This window comes from Lepidothrix coronata, unplaced genomic scaffold, assembly GCF_001604755.1.
Source record: "Lepidothrix coronata isolate B3197 unplaced genomic scaffold, Lepidothrix_coronata-1.0 Scaffold20, whole genome shotgun sequence".
Taxonomy (NCBI): domain Eukaryota; kingdom Metazoa; phylum Chordata; class Aves; order Passeriformes; family Pipridae; genus Lepidothrix; species Lepidothrix coronata.
This window is the reverse complement of record NW_016690200.1, coordinates 2756028-2780663: the sequence shown is the minus strand read 5'-3', so window position 1 is coordinate 2780663 and position 24636 is coordinate 2756028. Positions and strand designations below refer to the sequence as shown.

The window sequence follows — 24636 nt, the reverse complement described above, 5'->3', positions numbered from 1 at the left end:
CTTTCCTTGGAGATGATCATTCTGCCATTCAAGTCACTTCTAGGGAAGGAGAAATGTTGTTTTCACACCTGGCTCATGAACTAACCATCATAACAAGTGAAAAAAGCCCAGCAGTATCTACCAAGCAGGCCCTTTTCCTGTCGAGGGTGAACTGACACACATCCAGTGCCAGTTTAAAATACAACAGATCTTTGTAACAAGCACTTTCATGCAGAAGTACTCAACTGTTCTGCACCCATTTGATCTACTTAGGTGATTTTATTAGTTTAAAAAAACCCCTCCTTAAGTAGTGTCTTGTCCATGACCATAATAAAGCAAATGAACAGAAGTCAGGTCCATGGTTTCATATCAGGATACAGAACAAATGTCACAAAACAGCAGGGGGGAAAAAAGGAAAATCAATTTTTTTCATGACTGGTTTTTGATGCTTCAGAACTGCTGGGAAAAACCTAGCAACTTTTTTTCCTCAAAGCAAAGTCAAAAACTTGGTTATTGCTTTGAGGCTTTGTGGTGAACAAGCAACTCTTGGACTTCATCTCAAGGAAAAGGAGTGTGAGGGTCTGTGTGGCTTAAGCTATTCCCAAGGAGGGGATGAAAAAAAGAAAAAAAAAAAATTCTAGATTTGGAAAGCTTGAGAACCTGAGTGGAAAAAAGATGAGCCAAGTTTTGCCAGAGATGCCATTAGGAGGAAGACTGGAAATTTAAACCTTGCATGATGCATGAGATTGGCTCAGGTCCAGTGACTCAATGTTCATAGACAAAAGCCTTTTTGATTCTTGCTGCAGTAATGGTTATCCAAGACTTTTTTCTTTCTGGCCTGAATATCACAGAGCGAATTCCAGAATCTGGGAGAAGCTTCACTAGAGCAGGTTCAGTGCAGTTCAGAAGAAGGATGGCACGGTGTGTCTGAGCAGATCAGGGTGAGCTGTGAGGCTGCTGCAATGGGAAGAAATGGGCTCCAGCATCCAGCATTCCAGGACAGGGCTGCTCAGGAGCCCGTCTTTGCTGACAGCAGGCACAGTCAGGAGCACTTGCAGAGGAAACAATTCAAAATGTTGCCTACTTGGTGCTGGTGAGCAAAATAAACAAAATAGTGGGTAATATACTTGAAGATAACCTGCTTGCCCCCAGCTTTACTCAAGGTTACCACTGGACATCACAGCTTGGAGAACTGATTAAAGGAGCGATCACAATTATCAATATAATCATACATGCAATAGAATAAAAAAGCCTGAGGATTTCTCCTCTTTCCAGGGAATAATTCAGCTAGGAATCAAAAGTTCATGCACTTATACAAGAGCAATAAAAAAAATTAAATATTTATTTTGAATAACAAGCTTAAGTTCAAGCTGCGATGTTGGCAATGTTGGTTTTAAACACAGATCACAAAAGCGTGCAGAAAAATGTATTTGAGCAAAGAACAAAATAATACTAAGAATTATACTAAACAGCTTCTGATTTTTAAAGAAACAAAAAAGGCTTGTAATCACTATACAAAATATAAAATGTATTAAACACTACCATCCACAGAACAGAGGTTTATTTTAGTTTGATTATATTTAAAAATTATTTGTGTAGTTATTTATATAGTGAATTGTAAATGAATATTATACAGTAACTTCCTTTTGGTCTGAAAAACCTTTGTTGCACTATAGCACATCCAATCACGTTGCAAAAGGAAAAAAAAAAAAAAAAGAATTATTTGTCCTTACTATCAATAAAGAAAACAATCATTGATAATACAGTAAATATTGTCAGGTCTACAAATAATGAAATTTGAAATTACTCCTTCGACTCTGAAGCGCTTTCCATGCAAAAAGTCAGCACTTGCTGTTTAAACTGAGTGCACTACCAAGCAAAGTCCAGGGTCGTAGATGCTCTTGGTAAGACTAAACCTTACAAAAAAAAAAAAAAAAATTAAAAAATAAAATAAATCAAAGATTGAATGCAATCATGCAACCATCTTACTACTGGGTAACCCACTGTGTCACTTGTCAATTTATTGCCTTTCTGGAATATCACTCAAGGCATCAAAATTAGACTCATGATAAATATACACATAATGAAAGGACACGAACTGCTATTTGACACTACTACTGGTAATGTCTGTGCTACGTGAAAGCACCTTTAAAAAGAGCCTATGCGGCAAGAGATAAGTGTCTAAAGATTCAAAATGAATCAACAGTATTGGATAACAATATAATTCTCAACTCAGAAGCTGCCTCAAGATTAGGTGCATCTTCAGTTAATGTAACAGGAAAAAAAGGCAATGGATTTCATTTTATTATTTGTATCCACTCATAAACTGACCTAAGGCCACCAGATGTGCAGACACAACAAGTTTTCTTTTTTTTTTTTACAGTTCTTTAAATTGTAGGATGATAAAGGAATAGATCTATTCAAAAAACAAACAGCTATTTGATCTCTATTAAGAGGTGGCACCGGGCGTGGGGTTCACGTTCTGAGTGGCCACCTGTGGTGCCACCTCAATGATCCGTGGCTTGTCTATAATCCTGGCCGTGCGGTTGCCCTTCTCCACGATCCCGATAATCCACGCCTGGTGCCCTTCGCCGTATTTCGGAGACTTGATCTCGGCGCAGAATCGTGCTGCCTGCTCCCGTGGTAAGCAGATGAGGAGGCCTCCTGGGAAGAGAGAGAGCAGAGCATCAGACATCTGTTTGCAAAGCACTTCAAACCCGCATCTGCCAAAGCCCTACTCGGACAAGCACTTGGTGACTTCAGTGGATTCTAATGAAATCCAGCGATTCCAAGGGAAGACACCATGGAAGTCCAAGCTCTTGCTTTGCAGCAAGAGGTTTGTGCCTGAATTCAGTGTTTAGTTTCATGTAAATGAAGCCAAATACACACAAAAGATGCTGGCAAAAGGACGTGGTACTGATGCCAACAAATGACATACTGAAACAACCCCAGCATTGTAACCTTCCACAGAGGACTGCAACGTGCCTTTACACAGAAACATTTTGGGTAAAGGTCATGTGCAGATACCTGTAACCACATATTGGTGGCAGCTGATTCTGTGAGTAATCCCATGGCCCGCAGTGAAATCATTCATCAAAGCAGGGACCACTGCCCTGCTGAGAATGCAAGAGGCAGAACATTAAACACAGGCTTGATCCAGTGCTCCCTGTGACAGTCCTTGTGACCCCTTTGTTTGAGAAATTTTTTAGCCTTCCATTTAAGTTTTTTTTTCCTCAGACACAAGTGAAAATATTTTATTTACTCAAAATGCTTTCAGAAGCAGCACAGTTAACTAGGTAGCAAGCTCACCATTCCACGATTAAACCTCAGAGCACTTCCATTCTAAGAATCCCAAAGCACTGAAAAAGGAGCTTAGCAAGTGAATTGAAAATATTTGGACAACACAGGCAAGAGAGTAGATTCACACAAACAGAAATTTGGGCACATGCTGAGGCTCACTTACTCCTAAAGAGTAATTTGACCCTCACAAGTTATGCCACCAACTCTGGCCAACCCTGGGGCAAAGGGCCACCTGCTGAGCCGGGCTCAGTGCCACCTCCTGCTCCACAGCCCCCAGACAGGCCTTTGGCACCTTGGGCACCTTTATGTTTGACCTTAGCCACCTCTATGTTTGCTTTTCCAAGCACACAGTCAGTCCTCTCAGTGGTGACTAAAGATATTTTTAATTTGAGGCCATGACAAAGAAGCAGCTACTGAACGTGAGGAATTAATGATAAGGATAAATGGAAGAGCAAAAGCAATTTTTTCAATTCTACATGAAGAAAACAAGTGTGCCAGCCAGAAAATGCCCACCTATCTGACATTTCAAAAATAACATCCAGGTACTTCCATCAAACCCAACAACAAAAAAAAAAAACCCATAAGCTTGAATGACAGCGCTTAAAACTACTCTGGATATAACAGACAAATCAATTGCAAAGGAATTATGTGACATTCTCATGGAAGGCTCTAAATCAAATTGAAGAGAAACTTACATTGTGATGCAAGTCAGGGAAGAGGTTTACAAGAGTGCAGAGAATGTACTAACCAGCCAGAAGGGAGGTGTACAAGTATGGCAAAAAAGGAAATGAGAAAGAGCACAAAAGTAATCTTCACTCAATTATCTTTTCAACACACACTCTGTTTCTGGAATTTAGTATCACTGGTACCTGTAGTCCATTATCATTCTTTGGCAAGATCAAACACAAGTACAAAATCCCAGTTTCCAGTGAAAAAAATCGCTTCCCACCTGCTGGCTGCTTCCCACAGTTTAATCAATAACCCTTAATAAATGCTATGGGCTACTGTCAGCCAGCAGTAGGTTTCCTCTATGCAGGGATTATATTTATTTCTCTGCTAGACTGACCAGTATCATTAAGCCTTGGGTAAGTCCTTAAGGTTCCCTACTATTTATTCTAGTCCAGTTTGTTATTGGTATTCCCAGCTGCTCTGGTTTTGGGAAGTTGAAAGGATGCAGACACTTGGTATCTGTCCTGGCTTATCTTTTTAAAAAATAAAAGGCTTTTTTTTTTGGTAAGAGGTTTTGAACAGTGCTTGTTTTAAGAGTATTGCAAGCAGAGAAGTGGACATAGAACACTTCAAAAGCAGGCTAGACAAAGCTTTGCAATTAAGAGCAGAGATACAAACAGTTCATGAATCAAAACCAAGTGTCCTTTCCCCTGCTAATGGCTTTCTCCCACAATGACTTGGATGAGATCATTAGCCCTGCCTCTAATCAGGCACTGACACAGCCCTTCTTTTCTACCCATCTGCCAATTTCCACCAAATGTGCACAAACACCAAGATGCTGAGATACCTCTACTACAGCTAAAAAAGTCATCTGACACCAGCCAGCAGCTTCAAAAGTTATTAGAAGAGGATGGCAAAAATACACACATGCATAAGCGTCTGATACAGAGTAACTCTGTGACTTATCTCTGCAAGCAGCCACTCTAACAGAGTTAATTCTTTGGAAACCAACTGCCTGACTGCAACTTTAACCACCAGCAAAGAATTACCTAATAGAAAGCACAAAATCATGTAAAGTGCAATTTTAAGAAAATACACCATAAGCAAGAGTGCCTGGAAGATGGAAGAGATGATGTAACAGATCTTTTCAACGCTGACTTTTGTCAACAGGTGGCCAGCAAATGCACACGGGGAAAAAAATCCCATAATAACCTTAAAATCCATTCAAATAGTTTTCCAGTAAATTTCTCATTGCCTGCCCAGTCTGCTGAAAAACATCTGTTCACAGATGAAGAAGCGACAGACAGAGCGTGTCTGGAAGTTTAAGCCAACAGAGAAGGAGAGTGTCTGTATTACAGTATGAACAGCCCTGAGCAGCCCCCAACAGGCTTCCTCACAGCTGGGTATCAGGCACAGGGAGGCAGAGCCATGCCTTCACAGTAAATCAACTCCAGGACTCGAGGTGTGCAGACAGCCTGGGTCTGAAGGAGCCATCCTAGCACAGCCTGCCCGAGCTCACACACTGCTGAGACACGTCAGGCTGTGCAGTGCAAGCCCAAAGCCTGTGTGGCTGTGGTTACACAGCTTTCAGGGCAGGGCTGGTGTGTCCACGTGGCTACAGATCTTTTGAATATCTGGCAGACACTGCCCTCTCACAAATCCCTGTGGCCACCTCTAATGTGAGAAACCCAGTGCTGTGATGAAATCAAACAGACAAGCTCTGAGGCACCCACAGCTCACAGCCAGCCAGATAAGTCTCGCTGGTTTTTCCATCATCATCCATCTCTGCCAAACACAGGCTGCTCAGCATTTCAAAGACAGTTCTTGCTCTCAAGTCCCAAAAGAGATTCTGAAGTCAAGTGTTTCCCACTTCCCAGCAGTGCATCCATCTGCACTGCTTCACATTCCCTCAGTGAAAAGGCAGAATTGGGTATCCCCAGGGAGCAGTATGGGCAGCTCCGAAGACTTTGCAGCTAAACCATTCCCACACCAACTGCTATTCAAACCTCTGCTATAGCCACTCACCCGAAAGAGCACCTTGCAGTTCCAGCTCTGTGTCCCAGCTACTTTTTGGACCCTTTCCAACTGATAACAAATGCTACCAGCACTCTGGCTAGGTGGGCTCTGGGTAGTGAGGATGTGTCTGGTGCTACCAACCTTATTGACACATCTTGCCAAGCTGCCACCAGGTATTTCTGGTCCCTTCTTACTGATGCTGGATTCTTGAACTCTTCAAAGGCTTTACATCCCTTATCCTATTACACATCATCTGAGCCACACAGTCTCTGTAGGACAGAGTGTCTGCTCAAACACAGATGGCCAAGGGACAACTCAGATTGGGGTAAGTTGTGTATTCACCAGGGGAAAAGTTTATGGGTCTCACTGTGATGCTTCTTTCCAGATCTTTGGACTGTTTAGCTTCAAGGGGTCCCCTCTGTTGTGAACTGCAGAGAACTTGGATAATACTTTTGGAGAGCCAGAAGAGGGTGGAGAAATGAGGTAAGAGGAAAAAGACAGATTTGGTGCTACATCTTCTCCATTTCCCAAAGAGAAACAGAAGTCAGATTAAATTAGAAAAAACAGAACAGGACAGAAGATTCAAGGGGAAAGTGAAGTAGAAAGACTTCTAGCAGAGGACAGTGATTGTGCTCATCAGAGAAGTGGCCTACTCTTACAAAGCAACTTAACAACTCTGTAAATGTTTATCCACAGCCAGATCCTCTGTACAGTCTGTTGTATTCACTGTCACTGCAAGTGGCAGCTTTATTAAGCAGACAACTCAAGTAATGAAAGGGTTAGAGAGCAATTTTTTTTTTCTGCTAGTCATAGTCCCTTATAGCCCAATTTCATAAAAGTAAGGGAGAAAATCTATGTTCTTGGATGTCTGTATGCTGGGGACAGATAAGGCCTCACTCACAAAGACTGGCCCATTCATCACTCAGCTTCACAGATTTTCATAGTAACAAACCTAAAACCATCACAAACTTCTAACTGCAAACCCAGGGTTTCTACAACAGTGTTCCATATGGAAGTAGAAGGCATTCAGAACAGGATGGTGGTTTGGAAGTCAGGCTGAAGAAGTCAGTTGGGAAGAGCTGTGTGGCTGATGCTCATTAGCCTGGCTACCTGCCAAGCCTGCTGAATGCACAAGGCACACGATTTGTACATTTGATATTAAATTCTAAGGTGGGGGTGCAGGGAAGGAAGAGGGTGGCACAACTGTCACCTACCTGAAGTCTCTGGACAGGTCCCGTGCATGAGGCCAAACATGTTTCCACAAGCCTTGCTGACAGCAGCCATCTTGGCAAGAACGGGAAGGTTATGGATCACAAAGGACACCTCGTTTCGCTGCTGCTTGGCAAGGTTCTGTGCATGCCCCAGGATCCCAAATCCTGTGATGTCTGTAGCTGCATGTGCATTGAAAGTGTGCATGAGTCCAGCAGCTACAATAGAGGGAGGGGGGAAAAAAAAATACCAAATCAGAAAAAAAACCAAATTATGAGGAAAAGCAATGCTTCAGCAATATTGTTAACAGTCTGAATGAAGTTGAATACCTTTAATCCAAATCGGGTTGGGTTAAATTAATAAAATAAATAAGATCATGCTTGAAGAGAACTGGAATTCACCAATACTGCATGTAACACTTAAAAAAAAAATCAACTTGTATTTAAGATATTAAATCATGCTGAAAATCTGTCATCAAAGCTGCATTTATGGGCATGCTCTATTAGACATGTGCTACTAATTTATACTGGCAGTCTGAGAAACAGGCGTTTGCTTCAGATTCAAATCTAGCTGAGGGCCAGAGAGGTCCTGAGCTCAACTTTGCTTTACTAAGGGCAAGGACCAGACACAGGTCAGTCTTCTCACATCTCTTCCTCTACCACTTGAGAACTGGTGACATCAGAACTTAATTGCTGGACACTCAAAGTTTAAGAGCTTAAGAACAAAGCCTGCAGGCTGAAGGGGAAGGGACCCAGCCTCCCCACCTATGCATTCATGAAATTCCTGCACATTTGGAACTCCTGGATGGGAAAAAGGGCACCTCAGCATGCAGGTTAATAGCCCAGTTAAGAATATTTAAGTGTTGTTAAAGGTGCCTGATGAGAGAGTGGAAAAAAAACAAAACCGAGAATGCTTTGCCCTTCTCTGATACTTCCCAATACACCAGCAGGACTGAATTTTTTTCCATAAGGCAATCCCTGGCCATTTATTTTTCCTGGAAGGTTTTGTGACATAACAAAAAAAAAAAAACAAACCAGTGGGATGACATAAGAAATGAAAGCTGAATGGAAAAAGAGATATTTAACTATCCCTGTTTCTTCAAGTGAGAAGTAAGAAAACACATAATTCAATTCTCTACTCTGTCAAAGATACTTTGAACAAATAAGGGAAATCCTGAAATAAAATTTCTAGCGTAAGAGCAGAACCTTCCCTCGACCAAAATTAAGAAGAAAAAATGCAAACCAACACACAAAAACAGGAAAAAGACAAATGAACAAAAAAGAGACCGTGTGTTACACATTCCACACTTTGGGAAGCGCAGAACATGACTGTGAATTAAAAAAAACCCAAAATTTAAATTGAAGCTTACATAACATAAGAGCTTTTCCTTTCTTATTCTATTTCAAATTCTTTTAACCTTATCAGTGTCAGGCCTTCTCTATGCACAGAAGATAAGGAACAAATCCAATATATGTCCCTTTAAAGCATCCTCTAACTCTCTGGGATGTTACTCACACGAGTCATAATCGCATCCAGCAGCTTTGTGGTTTTGCTGTGTAATTAAAAGAGGGCATTTGATTTAAATTTGCTTATTTCACCAACACTGATCAAGCAAAAAGATGGGGCAGAAGGATAAAGCGGTTGTGTCACACTTCCCCATGGCACTGAAATGAAATTTGGTATGGAACTGGAAAAACCCACAACCCCCTTCCCCTTCTTACCTGTTCTGTTCAGCCGTGCCATGTTCATCATTGCCTCCTGGTATGCGAGTTCTACATCCTCTTGCGTTACCACAAGCTTGATTTTATTCCACTTTTCAGGCTATTGGATGAAATAAAGATGATTCTTTTAGATTTTCAGCTTTATATTTTAAAGCATACCCTTACCCTTTTTTTTTAAAAAAAAAAATCCCTAATCAAAAATGTACTTTTTAAAAAACTCAGTTAAAGTGAGGCAAAAGGGTCGACAGTCAGAGGTGTGTGCCTTACTCTGCTGTACCCAAGATCTATTAGGCACCTCAAATCCTGCTGTCAGCAGCTTAGTGGAGTGGAATAAACTACCCCAGGGCAAAAACTCCTTCAAGGCAACTCTCTGGATTGAATCCCCACAGGCGAATAAACAGAACTTGGTTGCTGGAAGTTGAGATTTGTAATCTCTGGTTTCTTCTTTTTTTAAGAGAAAAAATTCTTGATTTCACACCTGAACACCTTGATCAGGAAACACCACTGATATTCACCAGTCCAAGTCAGAGGAATGTATGCTAAGGTAGGATATTATCACTCTGGTTTAGGATTAAGGCAGTTTCATTAGTCTGCTTTACAGTTTAATATCAGCATCCCCTTCCACCCATTCTCCAGTGTCTTGTATGCACTCATTTCTTCATCACATTCCAAGTAATGCTTTTCATCCCAGAAGGGTTTCAGAACAATTTAGCAAGTGGTACCTTTATAAAGAGCAGTTGCTTCATTCCAAGCTGAAGTGATTCCAGATCCAGAATGAAACAAAGCAACTATTTAACTGTTAAGAGCAACATTACAAACTAATTTAACTTTTTTTTTAAATGAAAAAAAAATTACAGAAAGCTGAAAGTAAACAAACATAGGATTTTCTGAAGCCACAATGCCTACACTGCCATTCCATAGAGTAAATGCACAGAACAAACCTCTTACTAAACCAAAGGTGCAAAAAGTACTAAGAATCAATACATGATGCTGCACTGGTGGAGGATCTTGTCTTAACAAATGGACACTGACTTCAAGGGGTGTAAGAGAGAATCCAGAAATGGCAAAATGGGGAAAGACTGGTCAGCTGAAATAAGTAAATTTGGAAAGAGCAAGGAATGATGGCAGTGGGATCAGAGTTTCTGAACTTAGGTTGAACTGGATCTACCAATTAATTAAGAAAAGCATTTTTGCTTACATAAATCAGAGACCTTGTCAAAAAATAAAATGGGTCTGTTACAGAGATGACAGAACAGTGATTATTCTTACTCTGGGTATGACTGAAAATCTTGAGCAATCACTCTGCTTTAGTTTTCAAAAAACGAAGTTCTGAGGCTGATCATGGGATGGAAACCAGTCAGATGATGGGAATGGAAATCAGGAACTATGGGGAAGCAGAACTCAAGGCTGAGGCTGTAAGAGCCACAAACACAGGTAGCTTACAAAGAGGCAAATCAAATACCGGGGTTAGTCAACAGGGAACAAAGGCAGAAAAGTTCACAAAAACTCCCAAACAAGTTTTAAAAACAAGCTTAGATTTCCATATTGAAGGGTCTGTAGGCAACACCAAGGCCAGAAAACCCTCTCTGAAGGGGCACATCAGAGCAACTGCTTTCATGCATTTAAAAGAGAAAAAGCAAAGGATTGCAGTTCCCAGCTGTGGACCAGCCTGGCTGCCAGAGCCACAGCCAATGGCTCCATCACCCCTGGCACATCCCTGACCTGATCCTGGGGCCCATGGAGCCCAGCTCCCTGCAGGCTCTGCAGTCTCTTCCCAGAAACACAGCTGGGACTGGCTGCAGCAGTGCTGGCAGCAACCAAGCAAGAAAGACAAATTTCACCTTCATTTGGATCTTCCTTTCACTTGTCACCAGGAACTTGCTCACTTCTGCCCTGTTTAAATACCTCAGTTTTTAGGTTGTTGGGCTTTTTTAAAATTTATATTTCAGCCACATATCTCTACATTCCACTTTTCCTTTCTTCCTTATGCATAAACCTGATGTACTATAGCTTCTCCCACACACTTTTTCATACAAAGTCCAATTCCCTACCAAAATTTCATTTACAGATGGATTTGTGATGGGTAATTCTAGTTTCCCTTTCCCTACTTTCTCATAAAACAAATCTAAAGAAAAGGCAGCACAGCTGCTCAGAAATTTTCCTAACACAACTGAAGTTATATTCTGTTTACACATAATAGGAGGATTGATTTCCTTGCTGTCCTTGTTTTTCAGACTGAAAGTGTTTCTGTTTGACAGTCAAGGAAATTAGTAGTATTTGAAATATGTGGAAATTCAGAATATCCTTAATATGCAAGTCTGCTCATCAGTACAATAACAAATAAGTTAAGAAGTAAGATTATGGCCAGAAAACATACTATAAAACTGGTGTCTTGTTTCACTCCATTTTCATATCAAGATTATCTGAGGCCCTGATCCTTATAGCTGTTTGGAAAAAACTCAGGATTCTGAAGAGGTCAGAACTAGGCCAGATCCTGTACAGAAGGAGAAAAATATTTTTCTCTTGTTGCTCACGCTTCAGACTCCAACGAAGGTTTAAGCTGGTTCTCTCCCACTTTTCTAACACTAGCTGAGTAATTAGAATTCATCTGACAATGCAGTGGCCAACAGCCAAACCAAAGTAGATTCCAGCTCACTCCTCTGCCAGTCTATTGGCTCAGTAGTCCCAAAAGTAGAAAAGATGCATCTTTTTGAAGTGTAAACTGAGCAGTTATAATTTTGAAGACACATAGTGGGAGCCAGACAACATAAGCAGATGCCAATTTTGCAATCACTTTTCAGTTCAGTAGTTATATTTTTGCTTGAAGAAACAGATGGAAGTATATCTACATACATAATGCTGCTAGAAATATTCTTATTGAATGCACAGGGCAATACATGTGAAACATAGATATATTTCCATGTACACAAGCAGAAAGCCCAAGAGCACAGACAGCACTCTTGGCCTAATTGCCATCAATAAGTGTTGCCAATTACTTTGGCAGGTGGAGTAGGGAATAATTTTACCCAGGGTGCTAGTCTGTTGTTCCGTTAGTAAACAATTTTATTACAGCAATGCCTGAGAAATAACTAAGAATTAGGTGCAATTAAGAAGGGCTCACTAAGCACAAAATATTAAACTGCCTTGATTCTGATAGTTTTGCATGTAAGCAGGGAAAGCTGAGACACCAAGGAGGAAGGAGGAGAGGTGATAGATCACTCCCACATAAGCTGAACTTTGTCATTTTGAAGGAATAAGGGAGGTCACCTTTAACTCACAACTCTCTTCCCTGTTTCTTTTTTTGTAGTGTACTCACAATATCTAGCCACTGGTGCACAGCTACAGCCACTTGTGTTCCCAAGGGTTTAGTTAATACAAGCACATCTCCTGGCACTGCATTGTCTGGCCTGAAAACAAAGAATTCATACATTAATTACATAGCAAGATTCGCAAACGTCATTAGGAACAAGTGCTGATAATTACGTTTTCACAGACCCATGTATCTTGTTGCACAGTTAAAAAACTGACTAATTGCAGAATTACCCTTGGGGATTCACTGCCATGCAATATTATTGAGCAAAGTGCTGCAAACTTATTTAAAAGTGCTAATCCTTCTTTCTCAGAATAGAACAATGCTTGCAGTCAGACATACACCAAATTACATCTTTGCTGTCGATTTACTGGAGACATAAATGAGGATAGGGGGAAAAACTGACCTTTGTTACCCAGGGCGTAAGATACCCAATACTAGGATCATGAACAAACTCATTTGTATAGTATAACATGCCACAGAGGGACACTGAAGGTCAGCTTCTGTTAAATGGACAGAGTGCTGTAAATACGAGAATTCTGTAGTTTTCTACAGCCATTAACAGGATAATTGGGAGATGGCTTAGAAACTTATGTATAAATGTGACAGAAATTTATGTTCAAAACAGTCTCCAATATCTTTGAAAATTAGAAGCTTAAGTCTCCTGTCAAAAGGAGAATAGGATCAAAAGGTACTGGGGGTTGGGGAGAAGTAAGAGGACATCCTATCTAAAAAAAGCAAATAGGACAAAAGAGTTGTGGCACCTGTTGAGTGCTGAGGACAAATGCAAGCAGGAGAAGGCACTGCTTTATTCATCAGAGACACACCACAACATCACAACACAGTGCTTACAGGGTTTTCACTGTACCCCTTCATACCAGTGCCTTTGGTTGTTTAGTGATTAACTTACATTATAAATTCATTAGGCTGACAGACTGTCGTGGCCACTCCTCCTAGAACAATCCAGGGATTTAACACGGTTTGCCCACCAGTAACAGATGTTCCTGCCTCTTCTGCTGCATCTTTGAAACCCTGGATAATTAGAGGCATCACTTTGTCTCTTTCCTAGAGATCAAAACAGAAGTCAGAGTTCCATACAACAGCAGTGCTCGTCATTTCAAGACTCGTGCAGGGCTTTAATCACTCAAGCCAAATGCCCTCATGGCAAACAGTTCAAGACAGACAAGCTAGCCTTAGGAAGAGTCTGGCCTCCTGAAACCTGCATGTTATCCCATACAGTTATGGTTTTACAGCTCCACGTGAAAGAGGTGGAAAGACACTTAACACTGAGGAAACATTCTTCAAAAGGTCATGTAAAAGTAACCAGACTTCTGGGAACTCAGGACAAAGTATCCATCTGCTCTAATCAGGCACAGCCATAGCAGCCCGGTGCAATAAGGCCAAGTTAAATCAAGATACATTTGGCCTCCACTAACCAGCAAAGTTTCAACTTACATCCTTCTAAGAATAAACATCCTTTTTTTTGCTACAGCAAAACAAACATACATGCTGGTCACTTCCACTAAAAAACAAAAATCAAAAAACCCAACCAACAAACAAACAAAACAACAACAACAACAAAAAAAATAAAAAAAAAAATAAAAAGAAAGCAAAACCAACCAAGGATTATCTATGAATTGGCAATCAAATGCTGGCCTTGGAGCAGTATTGTCCTGAAGTGACAGAAGGAGGGACTTCATTTTGGTGGGGATGAAGGCAGCAGATTACAATGCCACAGGAAACTGAACTTTTAGCACCTGACCTCAGAATGTTCATGAGGCAAGAGCCATACTATGAACTGAGCTATTCAACAAAACCATCTCTTCTTTAAAAGGGTTCAAACTTTGGGGAGAGAATACACTGAAGGTAAATACGTTCTAAGCACACTTAGCTGTTCAGGTCTTCCATCAAAAGAAAGTATCAAAAATCTTACCCTATCTGTCATTTTATTGCTGATTCCAAGGAGCATCAACATGTTGTCACATTCTGTGACCCCCATGGCATAAAGGTCACTTAGGACGTTGGCACACGCTATCCGGCCCTGAAAGAGAAAGAAAGACAAAAAAAAAAATCTGCAGGACTGTAGGTGAATGTTTAAACACCTGCCAGGAACAAAGCTTCCAGAATGGGTTTGCACTCTGACACAGCTGCTTATTCCACAGGCTCCAGCATTAAGAAACCCAGCCATAGATGTAGGATGATCCATTTCGTGCTACATGTCTATCTAAAAGTCCAGGATCTGCTCCTTTTACAGGAACAGGGAGAATTCATCCCAGCTGTCTTTCTCAGCATTCTCTCTTACTGACTGTGTAGGAATCCCAGAGTTCAGACTGCATGTCCAGTCTGAGAGGCTGAAGTTAAGCTCGACAGTCTGTCTTTGCTAACAAGCTCAATTTACTTCATCTGATACATTCCTGTTAACTTTATTCCAGCACAAAACTGTACATCCAGATGAAGATGATCATAGCATGGAATTCACAACTGATAGGAAGCCAATCCAAAATGCTGTATTGCTGTACCTCTTCTGCATCAGAATGCACAGGAGACAGGGACCTTGATGAGAAAGCTGTTTGTCCTCTGCACTACCCTGAAGGCCATGTCTACACTCTTCAGTTTCTAGGAGAGTACTTCTCTTCCCGGAGGATACAGCCAAGAAGTCAGGAAGCTGACAGCACTGAGAAGCCATCACTTGTGTCACATGAAATTAGCTACTCTAATTTTACTAAATTAATGGTTCTGAGTCAGAGTTTCTGGGGTATGGACCCAGCACAGATGAGACATCCAGTTTCCTGATGAAGATGCAGAACTTCCTGACACAGGATGTGCCCCAGGGGACAGCAAGATATTTCAAAATACAGGACAAATCCCGTTGTGTTACCCTGGAAAACTCCATGCATTCTATGAAAATCGTTTTAGGTTTACAGCTGCAGAATGGTAACCAATATCCATTTTTATGATTTTAAATCGGGTTCACAGGCAACACCACCACAATAAAAAACAACAGCATGCTTATTTGACAAAATTTGGACAACTCACAAAAAAGTAATATTTTCAGGCAGTTACCTCACTTGCTGATGACACAAAATAACATGCCCAAATCACAATTAAATATAATCCAGTTTTTCATACGATCAAGACCTTCCAGTAGCACCAGGGGAATCTTTTACATTTGGAACTGGAATATGGATTAATCACTTAAATCTTAAACTATTAAGAAAAGAGTGAGCTGGGTATTGCATGGTTTGATGGATACTGGCTGTTAAATTTCTAGATGCCTACTATTCCCCTTCTCTGGAAGAGAACTAAAACCATTCTGTGTTATCTTCAGTATTTACCAAGCAAGCTGCTGGTTTATGCCCTGTTAGGAACCAAGAGATAAGTTTTTAAAACAACAATGACAACAGCTCTGATAGTCAGAGGTCAGTCTAACAACCCTTTTGCCAACTGCCAAAACCACTATGGAAACAAATTCAGTACAAGTCTCAAGTCTGAAGCAGCAGAGAGAACAATACACAGCTTGTGAACACTGACAAACACCACAGGACTCACAAACAGGGGTCAGTCCTGCAGGCTACTCGCCTGCTTGCTCGGGTATTTGTGTTTCAGGGGGACTATGTGCAGTACTAAGAACTATTTATAAGGGCAAAGGATGAAGAATCAGACACCCATCTCCAGTCCTAAGTGAAGGTTCTTCTTAAAAGAGCAACAAAAAGGTTCCTGGAATGGAAGGGGAAGGGCATGCTTTCTCAAACTATACAGTTCTCTGCTCCTGTATTCAAACAGGTGTCTCCACAGTGCCACAGCAGAAGCCAGAACCAATCCTATTCCCAGTGGATTGATACTTATTATGAAACCTATTTTCAATTGCTTGTAACTTTTCTAATAAACCATTTAAGCTGAATAAATCCTCTCCTCGATATGGATTTTACAGGTGTACGTCCTAGGGATAATTCTGCACATGGATTGAGTGTTTTCAAAGACAAATAGAAAGAGAAAGGGGAAAAAGAAGGAAGAATGATTTTGCGTATAACTGCAGAACTTAGTTTTAAAATAGGCAGTGACAGAGTGAGAGAAATCTGTTTTCTGAAGCAGAAATCGGAAGTTCAGCTGAGTCCACACACAGTTTTGCTTCCCTCAGCTGTTTACTAATCCCTTCTGTCACAGCACCCAGCTTAGAGTTCATCTGCACTTCTGGATTTCCCTCTTTGCTCCCTCTCCTTCAACTAGGAAGAGAGATCAGACAAGGAGCTGCAGGTAAACCCTGTGCACAGAGAAAGGAAGAGGCTCTAAAACAGGGAATACCTGCTCAAAACCAGACTAGAACTGACCTGGTAAGGAGACTGAGGGGAAGGGCAAGGAAAGTGTGGACTGCACATGAGTGATAATGGTCACAGAGTAGTAACAACAGGCATGGGTCAGGGGACATCCAGACTTAAATGAGGGAAAGAAGCAGTTGGAGAAGCAGGTCAGCAGCAGCCTGTCTTGAACAGAGGAGTCCACAGCACACTCCTTTATACAGCCTGGACACAAACTCAAACTTCCCAGATCTCACCATTCCTCTGTTTGTAACAACCATCCATAAACCCTGTGGCTGGTTGTATTTGACTGTCCTCTAACCAATGCTGGTCCACACAAGAAAACATATATACTGCCCCTTGAGGTACTCTAGCCCTCAAGAGAGAGAGGTCTGAGTAGAGGGTCCAGCAGCATTAATCCTGCTGGATCATCACTGCCAGTACCAGCAAGAAGGCTTGTGACAGAATCCCTGTTCTCAGTGAGCTTTTAGGAAGAAATACACATCTGTAAACAGATTAGGAAGTGGCCAGTCACCAGATTAAAATGAATGCCTTCAGGAATGAAAAGTGAAGGACTTGAGAGTTAGACAGCACCAAAGTTACAGCTGCTGCTGCATGTGGATCACAGCATAGACTGTGACTATGATGCAAACACTGAAGCTGGCCTAAGGCCAAATTTACATTTCACTCCAACCACACAGGCCTAAACCTTATCTGGGCACAGGCTCATCTATCTACTCCTGCGGCATCTCAAACCCTTTGTATCTCCAAGCAAAGCAACCCTCCCCCTTCACCACAGCCTCTACCACTGTCCCTCGTGAGTTTTTGTTACAAGGTGAGAAAAAAAAAAGCTTCTCAGATGATGAACTTGAACACAGATCTCCAACATTTTTTTTCCCCCTCTGGTCCCTGACGAGTTGCCATATGATATTAAGGCAACCCACTTGAATCAAATTTCTCAGGAGAGCTCAACTGCCCAATACTCCAGAGGCCAGCCTGAGATTTTGGCTGCTCAGTTTGCAAAGAGCTCTTCTGGAACAGAAATCAAAGGAGCTACGCTTGCATATGTGCACACCACCTGGTCAAGCATGCTAAAAAAAGAAAAAAGTTGGTCCCAATCTCAACCTGCGTGTCCAAAACCTACCAGACAGGTCTCACAGAGCAAACAACAAACCCACAGCAGCAAATAAAGCATGCAGGCACCCCAACAGCAGTAAAAACATACAAAGGAGTCACATCCAAATCACAGGAACCATGAATTCTAGCACTTCTTAACTTTCATTTAACATTTCCTTACAGCTTTATTAAGTCTTTTTTTTTTAAAATTAATTTGTTTCTCTGTGATCTTCTCTTCAAGTCAATACTGATCACTGCCACACATACCTCCCCACAGCAATCTCTACTGGGACAGACTGAATGAAATAGGGACACAGAAGCAACTGAAGCCAAAGTGCACCCAACTTGCAACAAGTCATTTCAATGTACCCATGTTCAAGTGGGGGTAGTACAACAGGAAGGCTGGTGTTCAAAGGCACTCTGAAGTTGCCAGGTGCTATTGGCAGCTACAGATATTTAGGTATTTCCAGTTCTGACATGTTACCTGGTTACTTCAGTACCTCAAAAAAGGCCAGTTACAATGTGGTTCTGCTCATAAGTGGAGTTTACTCTCTGTTGCTTCACAGGCGTCTCTTTTTCCCCCTTTTGGACTTTACAAGCCAAATTCCACAGAACAAGAGATGAAGGGAAATTTGAATTGAAGGTGGCAGTTCTCCCAGCTTTCACCTATAGAAAGCAGCACTGCAGAATTCCCAGCCAACATGGAAGACTACAGGATGAAATGACGCCTTTCTCTCTTCAAGCCTATTTAGGAAAGCCTCTGAATGCAATTAATCACACAATTAGCACTGCACATCTAGAAGAAACAGTCAGAACTGCCAGTGGATTGGTGAGAAGCTGAAATCACAACAGAGACAAGAGTTAAGTTTAGCCAACTTACCATCATATAAGGGTCATCCACAATAGGATAAATATAATCTGTCGTCTGGACCAATGACAAACCTCCGTGTCTTAATGGAATAACACAAGTGTCCATCCCAATTCCTGCAAAGACAGAAATCCATGAGTGAGGCGAGTAACTGTGCCTTTAATTATCTGTTGCTCTTAACAAGACTACTTATAAAACATGTCTGTGAAATACAACTTGCAACACTTTCTAAACAGACATGGCAAATTCCTTCCTTAGAGAAAGCACACAGCACAAATAAGAGGAAAAACCAAGCAACCAAGCAAATAAGAGGAAAAACTAAGTTCCTGGCTGGCAACGAACATAAGCATAAATAGCTGAAGGCAAGAACTACAATGGAAGTAAACTACAATGTTCTTTATTCTCTTGCAGCAAAATAACAGCACATCAAGAACATCTGTGCTTGCATGTAAGTACATTTAAACATTTAAAGTTAAGAGGAATTATGTGCATTGACATTGTCAAAAGTAAATAGGTTTTCCTGTCACTCTGATCTCAATAAAAACACAGTGACAGCTTTAAAAGGACACAGCCTCTCATAAAGGACATTATTCCCTCACTTCAAGAGGAAGAACACTGCCACAAGTCACAGCCCTTGGTGAGAGATGATTCAAACACTTGGAGCTCTTGCAACTGTGTTAACCTCGCCTTATGCCTGTGAGGCTCGAAAGTGGCAGACAACCTGATAGACACAGAACTTCTCTGAGAAAACCACAACTCTGAGCACACACCCTTTGCCCTGACAATGAGTATTTCAAACAGAGTAAGCGATATTAAAAACCTCCCAGTGTTTGCTGTGATGGAAAAACCCACAGTAAAGGGGCAGGTGACAGATCACAACATGCTGGCTGAGCCACACTCCCTGTGGGTATCCTTGTAGCAATGGTAGGTAGTTTATCTCCAACCTGAGATGGCAGCAAGCCACCTGGAATTACTCTGCATACCTCACAGGGCAAGAGTCTTCAAAACAGCCTGTTTTTAGGAAGCAGATGTCACTTAGGAGCCTTTCCTATGCAAACACACTATCTGCTATCACTTGAGGTCTTGTTAAGGAGACAGGGAAGGTGTGTCAGGCAGTCAGTATATAGGTGGAGAGGTTCTTGCTTCTCCTGCCTAGAGAGGCAGGAGATCTTGCCTTGGAAGAGAACACATACTGACAGAAGCTCATGAGCAGTAACTTAGGGCTGCTTATCCTCCACAGAAGATGCCAAGCCACTCTGTGCGATGTCCAGTGTCTCCAGGGAAGGGCACACACACAGTTACAGAGAAGTGGCCCATGTACAGGAGCTGTTTTGCCCTCAGTTCACCTGTTCATGCCGTAATGCTGCAAGACTGACTTCACTTGTGCATTTTTCCACAACTGCAGCAGAAGTGCTGCTTGACAGACAGCCCAAGGAGCTATGATGGTCTTTCTGAGGCTACACTGATGTTCCACCAAGACAGGTCTAACTAAACAGTTTTTTACTTACAGCCACATTTAAGATTGCTCTGGGTAACATCACTTGCAGAACTAAAAAGGAGTGATCTTGAGCCTGCTATTGGCAACTTCCCTCCTGACTGCATCTCAAAAGCATGGTGCATATGCACAGGTGGTAAAGTTATCTGTCTATACCTTTTAAACACAAGGCATCAAAGGCAAATCACACCAAACTTATCCAAAGACACATTTGTGAAAGGGATACTCACCACAAGAGCATATTTTTAAGAGACCTGAGCTCTCCACCTTCTATTACTAACAGATTTCCTGTTACACAGTATCACACTCACATACTGATGGCATAAATCTACTTTTTTACCTTTTCATATAGCTGGAGAAGAAAAATGTATTAGCAGTTCCATTACTGTTTAGAGCTTGTAAGTTTGTAAGAGAAAAAAAATCCAAATCAAACTATTACTGATTTTAGAAAATTGCCAAATTGAAACGCTGCTGTGAACAATTTATTTAATTTAGAAAAATACATATAAACAGCAATTTGGGGATAAAAGAAGCTGGAAGTGTCCTTCAGCAGAGACTATTAAATTATAGTGCCACCCCAGCTTCACACACAATTGCTGCTTAGATATTTCTTACAAAGATCCCCATTGTTTAAGCAAGAACATGGGTCCCTTACTAATCTCTCACTGAATTCAACCTATAACAGAATAATTGTCTGAGACTTGTCAGCCTGCTAATAGACAATCAGCGATATTAAAATAATTTTAAATAAGGTTATTGGACACTAAATTGATAATTAAATAACCTCAGAATAAATGCTCCATTGATCTTCCTAAATTGAAGGAAAAAAAAATTCATTCTGCACTGCAAAATAGAGGTTGAATATGCAGGGCTGAGTAAACAGACAGACAGAGTTAAAAGTGTCATTAAACACATTATCGACATTAATTTATCTATATCAATATTAGGTACAGTAGCTGGTATCAAAATACCTACGTTTGCCCTGTTCCCCATGTAGGTGGCTTGTGCAGGTTGTTTTCCCTTATTGCTTGCATCATTGTGCAAATATCAAAGAGAAAGTGAAGCTGGCAAGAACACAGAGGTCTTGGAAAGGCAGCCTTTCCCAGGCAGCTTCTACAGGTGAGCAAAAGAGTTAGAGTGGGGAACAACGAAAGGACTGAAAGGAATAATGACAACTGTGAAACAATTTGCTCCCAGTCAGCTGAAGCAAGGAATTTTTTCTCTTGTTCACTTTTTGTGACCCAGGAACAGAGGAGAGGGGAGGAAGAGGGGAACTTGACCTGCAAGTCATCTAATTGCATAAAATTCATTGCATTCATTGCATAAATTTCCAAATGTATCAATATAAAATTCCAGAAATTAACTGAAAGGACTTCAGTTTGCACAGCATCTACTGGGGAAAGGGAGGAGCAGATTAACACCTAAGCACGTGCCTATCATGATGGCCACTCCTGAGTGTATTTCTTTTGTAGTTGAGTGCACTGCAGGATGTTAAACAAGTAAAATAATATTCCTGTATCCCAGATGCCAACAAGTGACAGCATGAGATTCATCCTTCAGCTTTCTGGATGCTGTGCATGCATTACACAACATACAGTTTTCGAACTGATTAAACAAACCACAAATGAGACCGTGTCACTAGGCACACCAAACAGAAGGACCGCACACGTGAGGAACAGCAGCTACTTACCCAACCTGGGCATAACTGCCCCCAAGAACTGTTCATCTTCCTGAAAATGGTTTTCTTGTAGAGACTCGAGCAGTTTCTGTAAGACATCCTGTGGCACTTTGCAGCCTGTGCCTTTCAGTTCAGTGAATCGGGTCAGGCGGAAGCTCTTGTCCAGTTCGTAACTTTCTGGGTTAAACGACTCCCGGACAGACATGGTTCTCTCCCACAGACTGCCGGCCTTTCCCACCCCACAGCAACGGGATCAATTTCTCTGCTGATCAGTCTTATTAAAAAATAAAATAAAAAAAAAAATTGGGACCATTAGAAATTCCTAGGACCTGCGAGACAACAGGTTTTCCACGTGGAGCAAAAAAGAGAAAGCACTCGATGCCGTTGTTCACCTGTTAAGACAGGTGTGCACATCTCACACAACTCATTTCCCTAAGACTACAAAGGAATGACTCCTCACCCTACCTTCTGACATTTAGAACTATAACTATGCCAGAATCAGAGAATTAAATTTTTTTCCAGATATGCTGCATATGCTGCATAAGGTTTTCATTAAAAAAAGAATCTAACACACTTACCAACCTCATTTAACACAGAGGTTACAAAAGAAAGACTAGTTCCCAGAGCACAGAGGCCAGCTTCCAAAAGGCAGCCTGGGCCTTGATCTTGCAACACGCTCAGCAGACACATCTACTTGTACTCGCTCAGTTAGGGGTCACAATTTTAGCCCTTAAGATATTAATCTCCAAAATAAGATGCTTTTCAAATACTGGCTCTGCTTCAGTCCTGATGTAAGAAGCTGAAAGTCCATAATACACCTGTTCTCCTTGGGGGAAAACACAATCCTGGTGCTCTGTTAGTACAGGTAACAGAAGAACAAAGAGGCCGTATTTAAGCAGATCGGTCCACCTACAAACACACCGGTTTACCTTCTGCCATGTACGCAGACATAAAAATGCTGAAAAGTTTCTTGCCTCTCCAGCCCTTTTTTAGTCAACTGAGAATACAGAGAATTGCCCATTAAAATGTTAATGTAAAAAGACACTGATGCAACTCATTTAATAAAATTCTTAACAATGCATGTCTAATTTTAGAACGTTTTTCCACTCTGACTCACATCCCACCACACTCCAAAACTAATAAGAGGCCTAAACCGAGACACTGACTTCTAAACAGGAATAGCTGTGATAAAATGCAATTCATCTTTCTCAGAGAAGAAGTTTTCAGGAATTACTAAAAACAACCTGAGGTATTTTCTTAGAAAGCAAGGATCCTGCCTCACAGCAACAAGAACAGAGATCAGCGGCATCACTGGCAAAATCTGATACCAACAGTCACATCCTAACAAGGTTAAGCTGAAAAGAAAAAAAACAAATGCAAGTGACTGGTATTTGCCAAGTTCAAGTTTGCTAAATGAAGAAGTAAATCTGCAGACTATGATGTATCTCCCCTATACAGCACTTATTAACAAGTACATCTGTTCCATAAACCTTCAAGTCTACTAATTTATTGATTATAATTCGTAGGAGCTGAAGTTTTAAGCTCCCCGAGAACTTTTGATGTGGAGCCCAACTCCCCCTTACAGTGCTTTCCCTCCTTCCCCGGGAGGTGTGGCATTTATTTAAAACAAATCTTCCAAAGCCCAGGCTCGGGCACTAATCCAAACTCTAGTTACAAGAACGTGTCTTGGATGAGCAATGAATTCAGTTCCTAGCTGTTGTCTTCCAATGCAAGACACTAAGCACTTGCAACCAGAAAAAAAAAAAAAAGTGTCTGGAAAACAACCTGTCAACAGAAAAAGGAGACAAAAGCTTTTCGAGGAGGGGGATTTTTTCCCCCCTCCATTCTTTTTTAACACTTCGTTCTAATTAATTCCAGCAATTTATAAAAAGCAGCTTGCCCCACAAGGAAAACATCTTCCCTCATCTAACCAGTAATTGCAAAAAGCTTAGCACCCCCTGTCTACCTACACAGGGATGGATGCGGAGGCCACAGCCCACCAGGAACTTTTCTGCAGCCTTGAGAACTGCAAAGACACAGTTCCCTCATTCGAAAACAAATCTTGAAACAAACAAGTCGGTTTCATTTAATGGCAAACACCCGCAGTGCAAGAACGCAGTAACTTCTTAATGAAGATCTGATTAAAGTTGCATGCAGCTGGGTATTTTGCAGACTGCCAGGGGAGCAACCTCCCCTGCAGGACGAAGTTTGGTGACTTCGGTGGTCACAGCACCGAGCCTGTCAGAGCTCTGGAAGCGTCTGGACAACGCTCTCAGGCACATGGTGTGATTCTCGGGGCTGCCCTGTGCAGGACCAGAAGCTGGGCTCGATGATCCTTGTGAGTCCCTTCCAACTTGGAATATCCTGCGATTCTGGTAGTCCAAGCAAAACGCGATGCGAGCGACAAGCATCCCTCCCCCGCAGGAGGAATCACCCCGTTACCCAGACGTTCCTTACTTTTAAAAGAGCGGCATAATAAATATTAAAAGCTAAAGTTTAACCCTTGCCTCCCTAAAGAGCAGTCTGAGGAGAGCATAGGAGCAAAAAAAAAGAAGGAGACGGGGTGGGGGGGAAGAAGGAAGAAGTGGATCCAGGTACATACCCAACGCAACCCCCCGAGCACCCGCCGCCAGCCCGACCGCCCGGGACACGCGAGGCGCGGAGCCGCGACACCCATCGACCCGGGGAGCGCGGCTGCGGGCGGGCATGGCTCCGGGACACCTTAAATTTCCAGCCGCTGCCTTTAGAGGCGAACCCGGGGCCTTCGCTGCCGCTCTCTTTGTGCAGACGGAGAGGAGGCGGCGGGGGAAGAGGAGGAGGAGGAAGGAGCTGCGCGGAGCGGAGCGGCGGCGGCGGCCCCTTCCCGCGGGTGCCCGGCCCCGCCGTGCCCCCCGTGTCCCCACGTGCAGGTACGGTGTCACCGGGGCGGGGTTCGCCCCTCGCTGCCGGGGGCGGCCGGTGGGATGTCGGGCACCCCTAC

General features: G+C 42.0%; 1 protein-coding gene and 1 long non-coding RNA gene across 3 annotated transcripts in view; one reads left to right on the top strand and one right to left on the bottom strand.

Annotated features, from left to right (window-relative positions):
• Nucleotides 1-1292: 1292 nt before the first annotated feature.
• The window catches only part of SEPHS1 (selenophosphate synthetase 1), a 23515-nt gene continuing 171 nt past the window's right edge, over nt 1293-24636 (bottom strand). The window contains exons 1-9 of one of the 2 annotated variants that reach the window (XM_017807737.1): nt 24259-24458; nt 21669-21930; nt 18496-18599; nt 14138-14245; nt 13115-13269; nt 12211-12301; nt 8895-8994; nt 7179-7391; nt 1293-2643 (exon numbers count right to left, since the gene is read on the bottom strand). In XM_017807737.1, coding sequence (XP_017663226.1) covers nt 2429-2643; nt 7179-7391; nt 8895-8994; nt 12211-12301; nt 13115-13269; nt 14138-14245; nt 18496-18599; nt 21669-21861 — 1179 coding nt within the window. In that variant the 5' untranslated portion in view covers nt 21862-21930; nt 24259-24458 and the 3' untranslated portion in view covers nt 1293-2428. Of the gene's footprint in view, nt 2644-7178; nt 7392-8894; nt 8995-12210; nt 12302-13114; nt 13270-14137; nt 14246-18495; nt 18600-21668; nt 21931-24258; nt 24459-24636 lie in introns of those variants that run through there. The other variant, XM_017807736.1, reaches the window with a different exon arrangement.
• Nucleotides 24539-24636, top strand: part of LOC108493855 — a 29323-nt gene continuing 29225 nt past the window's right edge. Inside the window, exon 1 of the long non-coding RNA XR_001873626.1 lies at nt 24539-24565. This is a non-coding gene — a long non-coding RNA (uncharacterized LOC108493855). The remainder of the gene's footprint in view (nt 24566-24636) is intronic.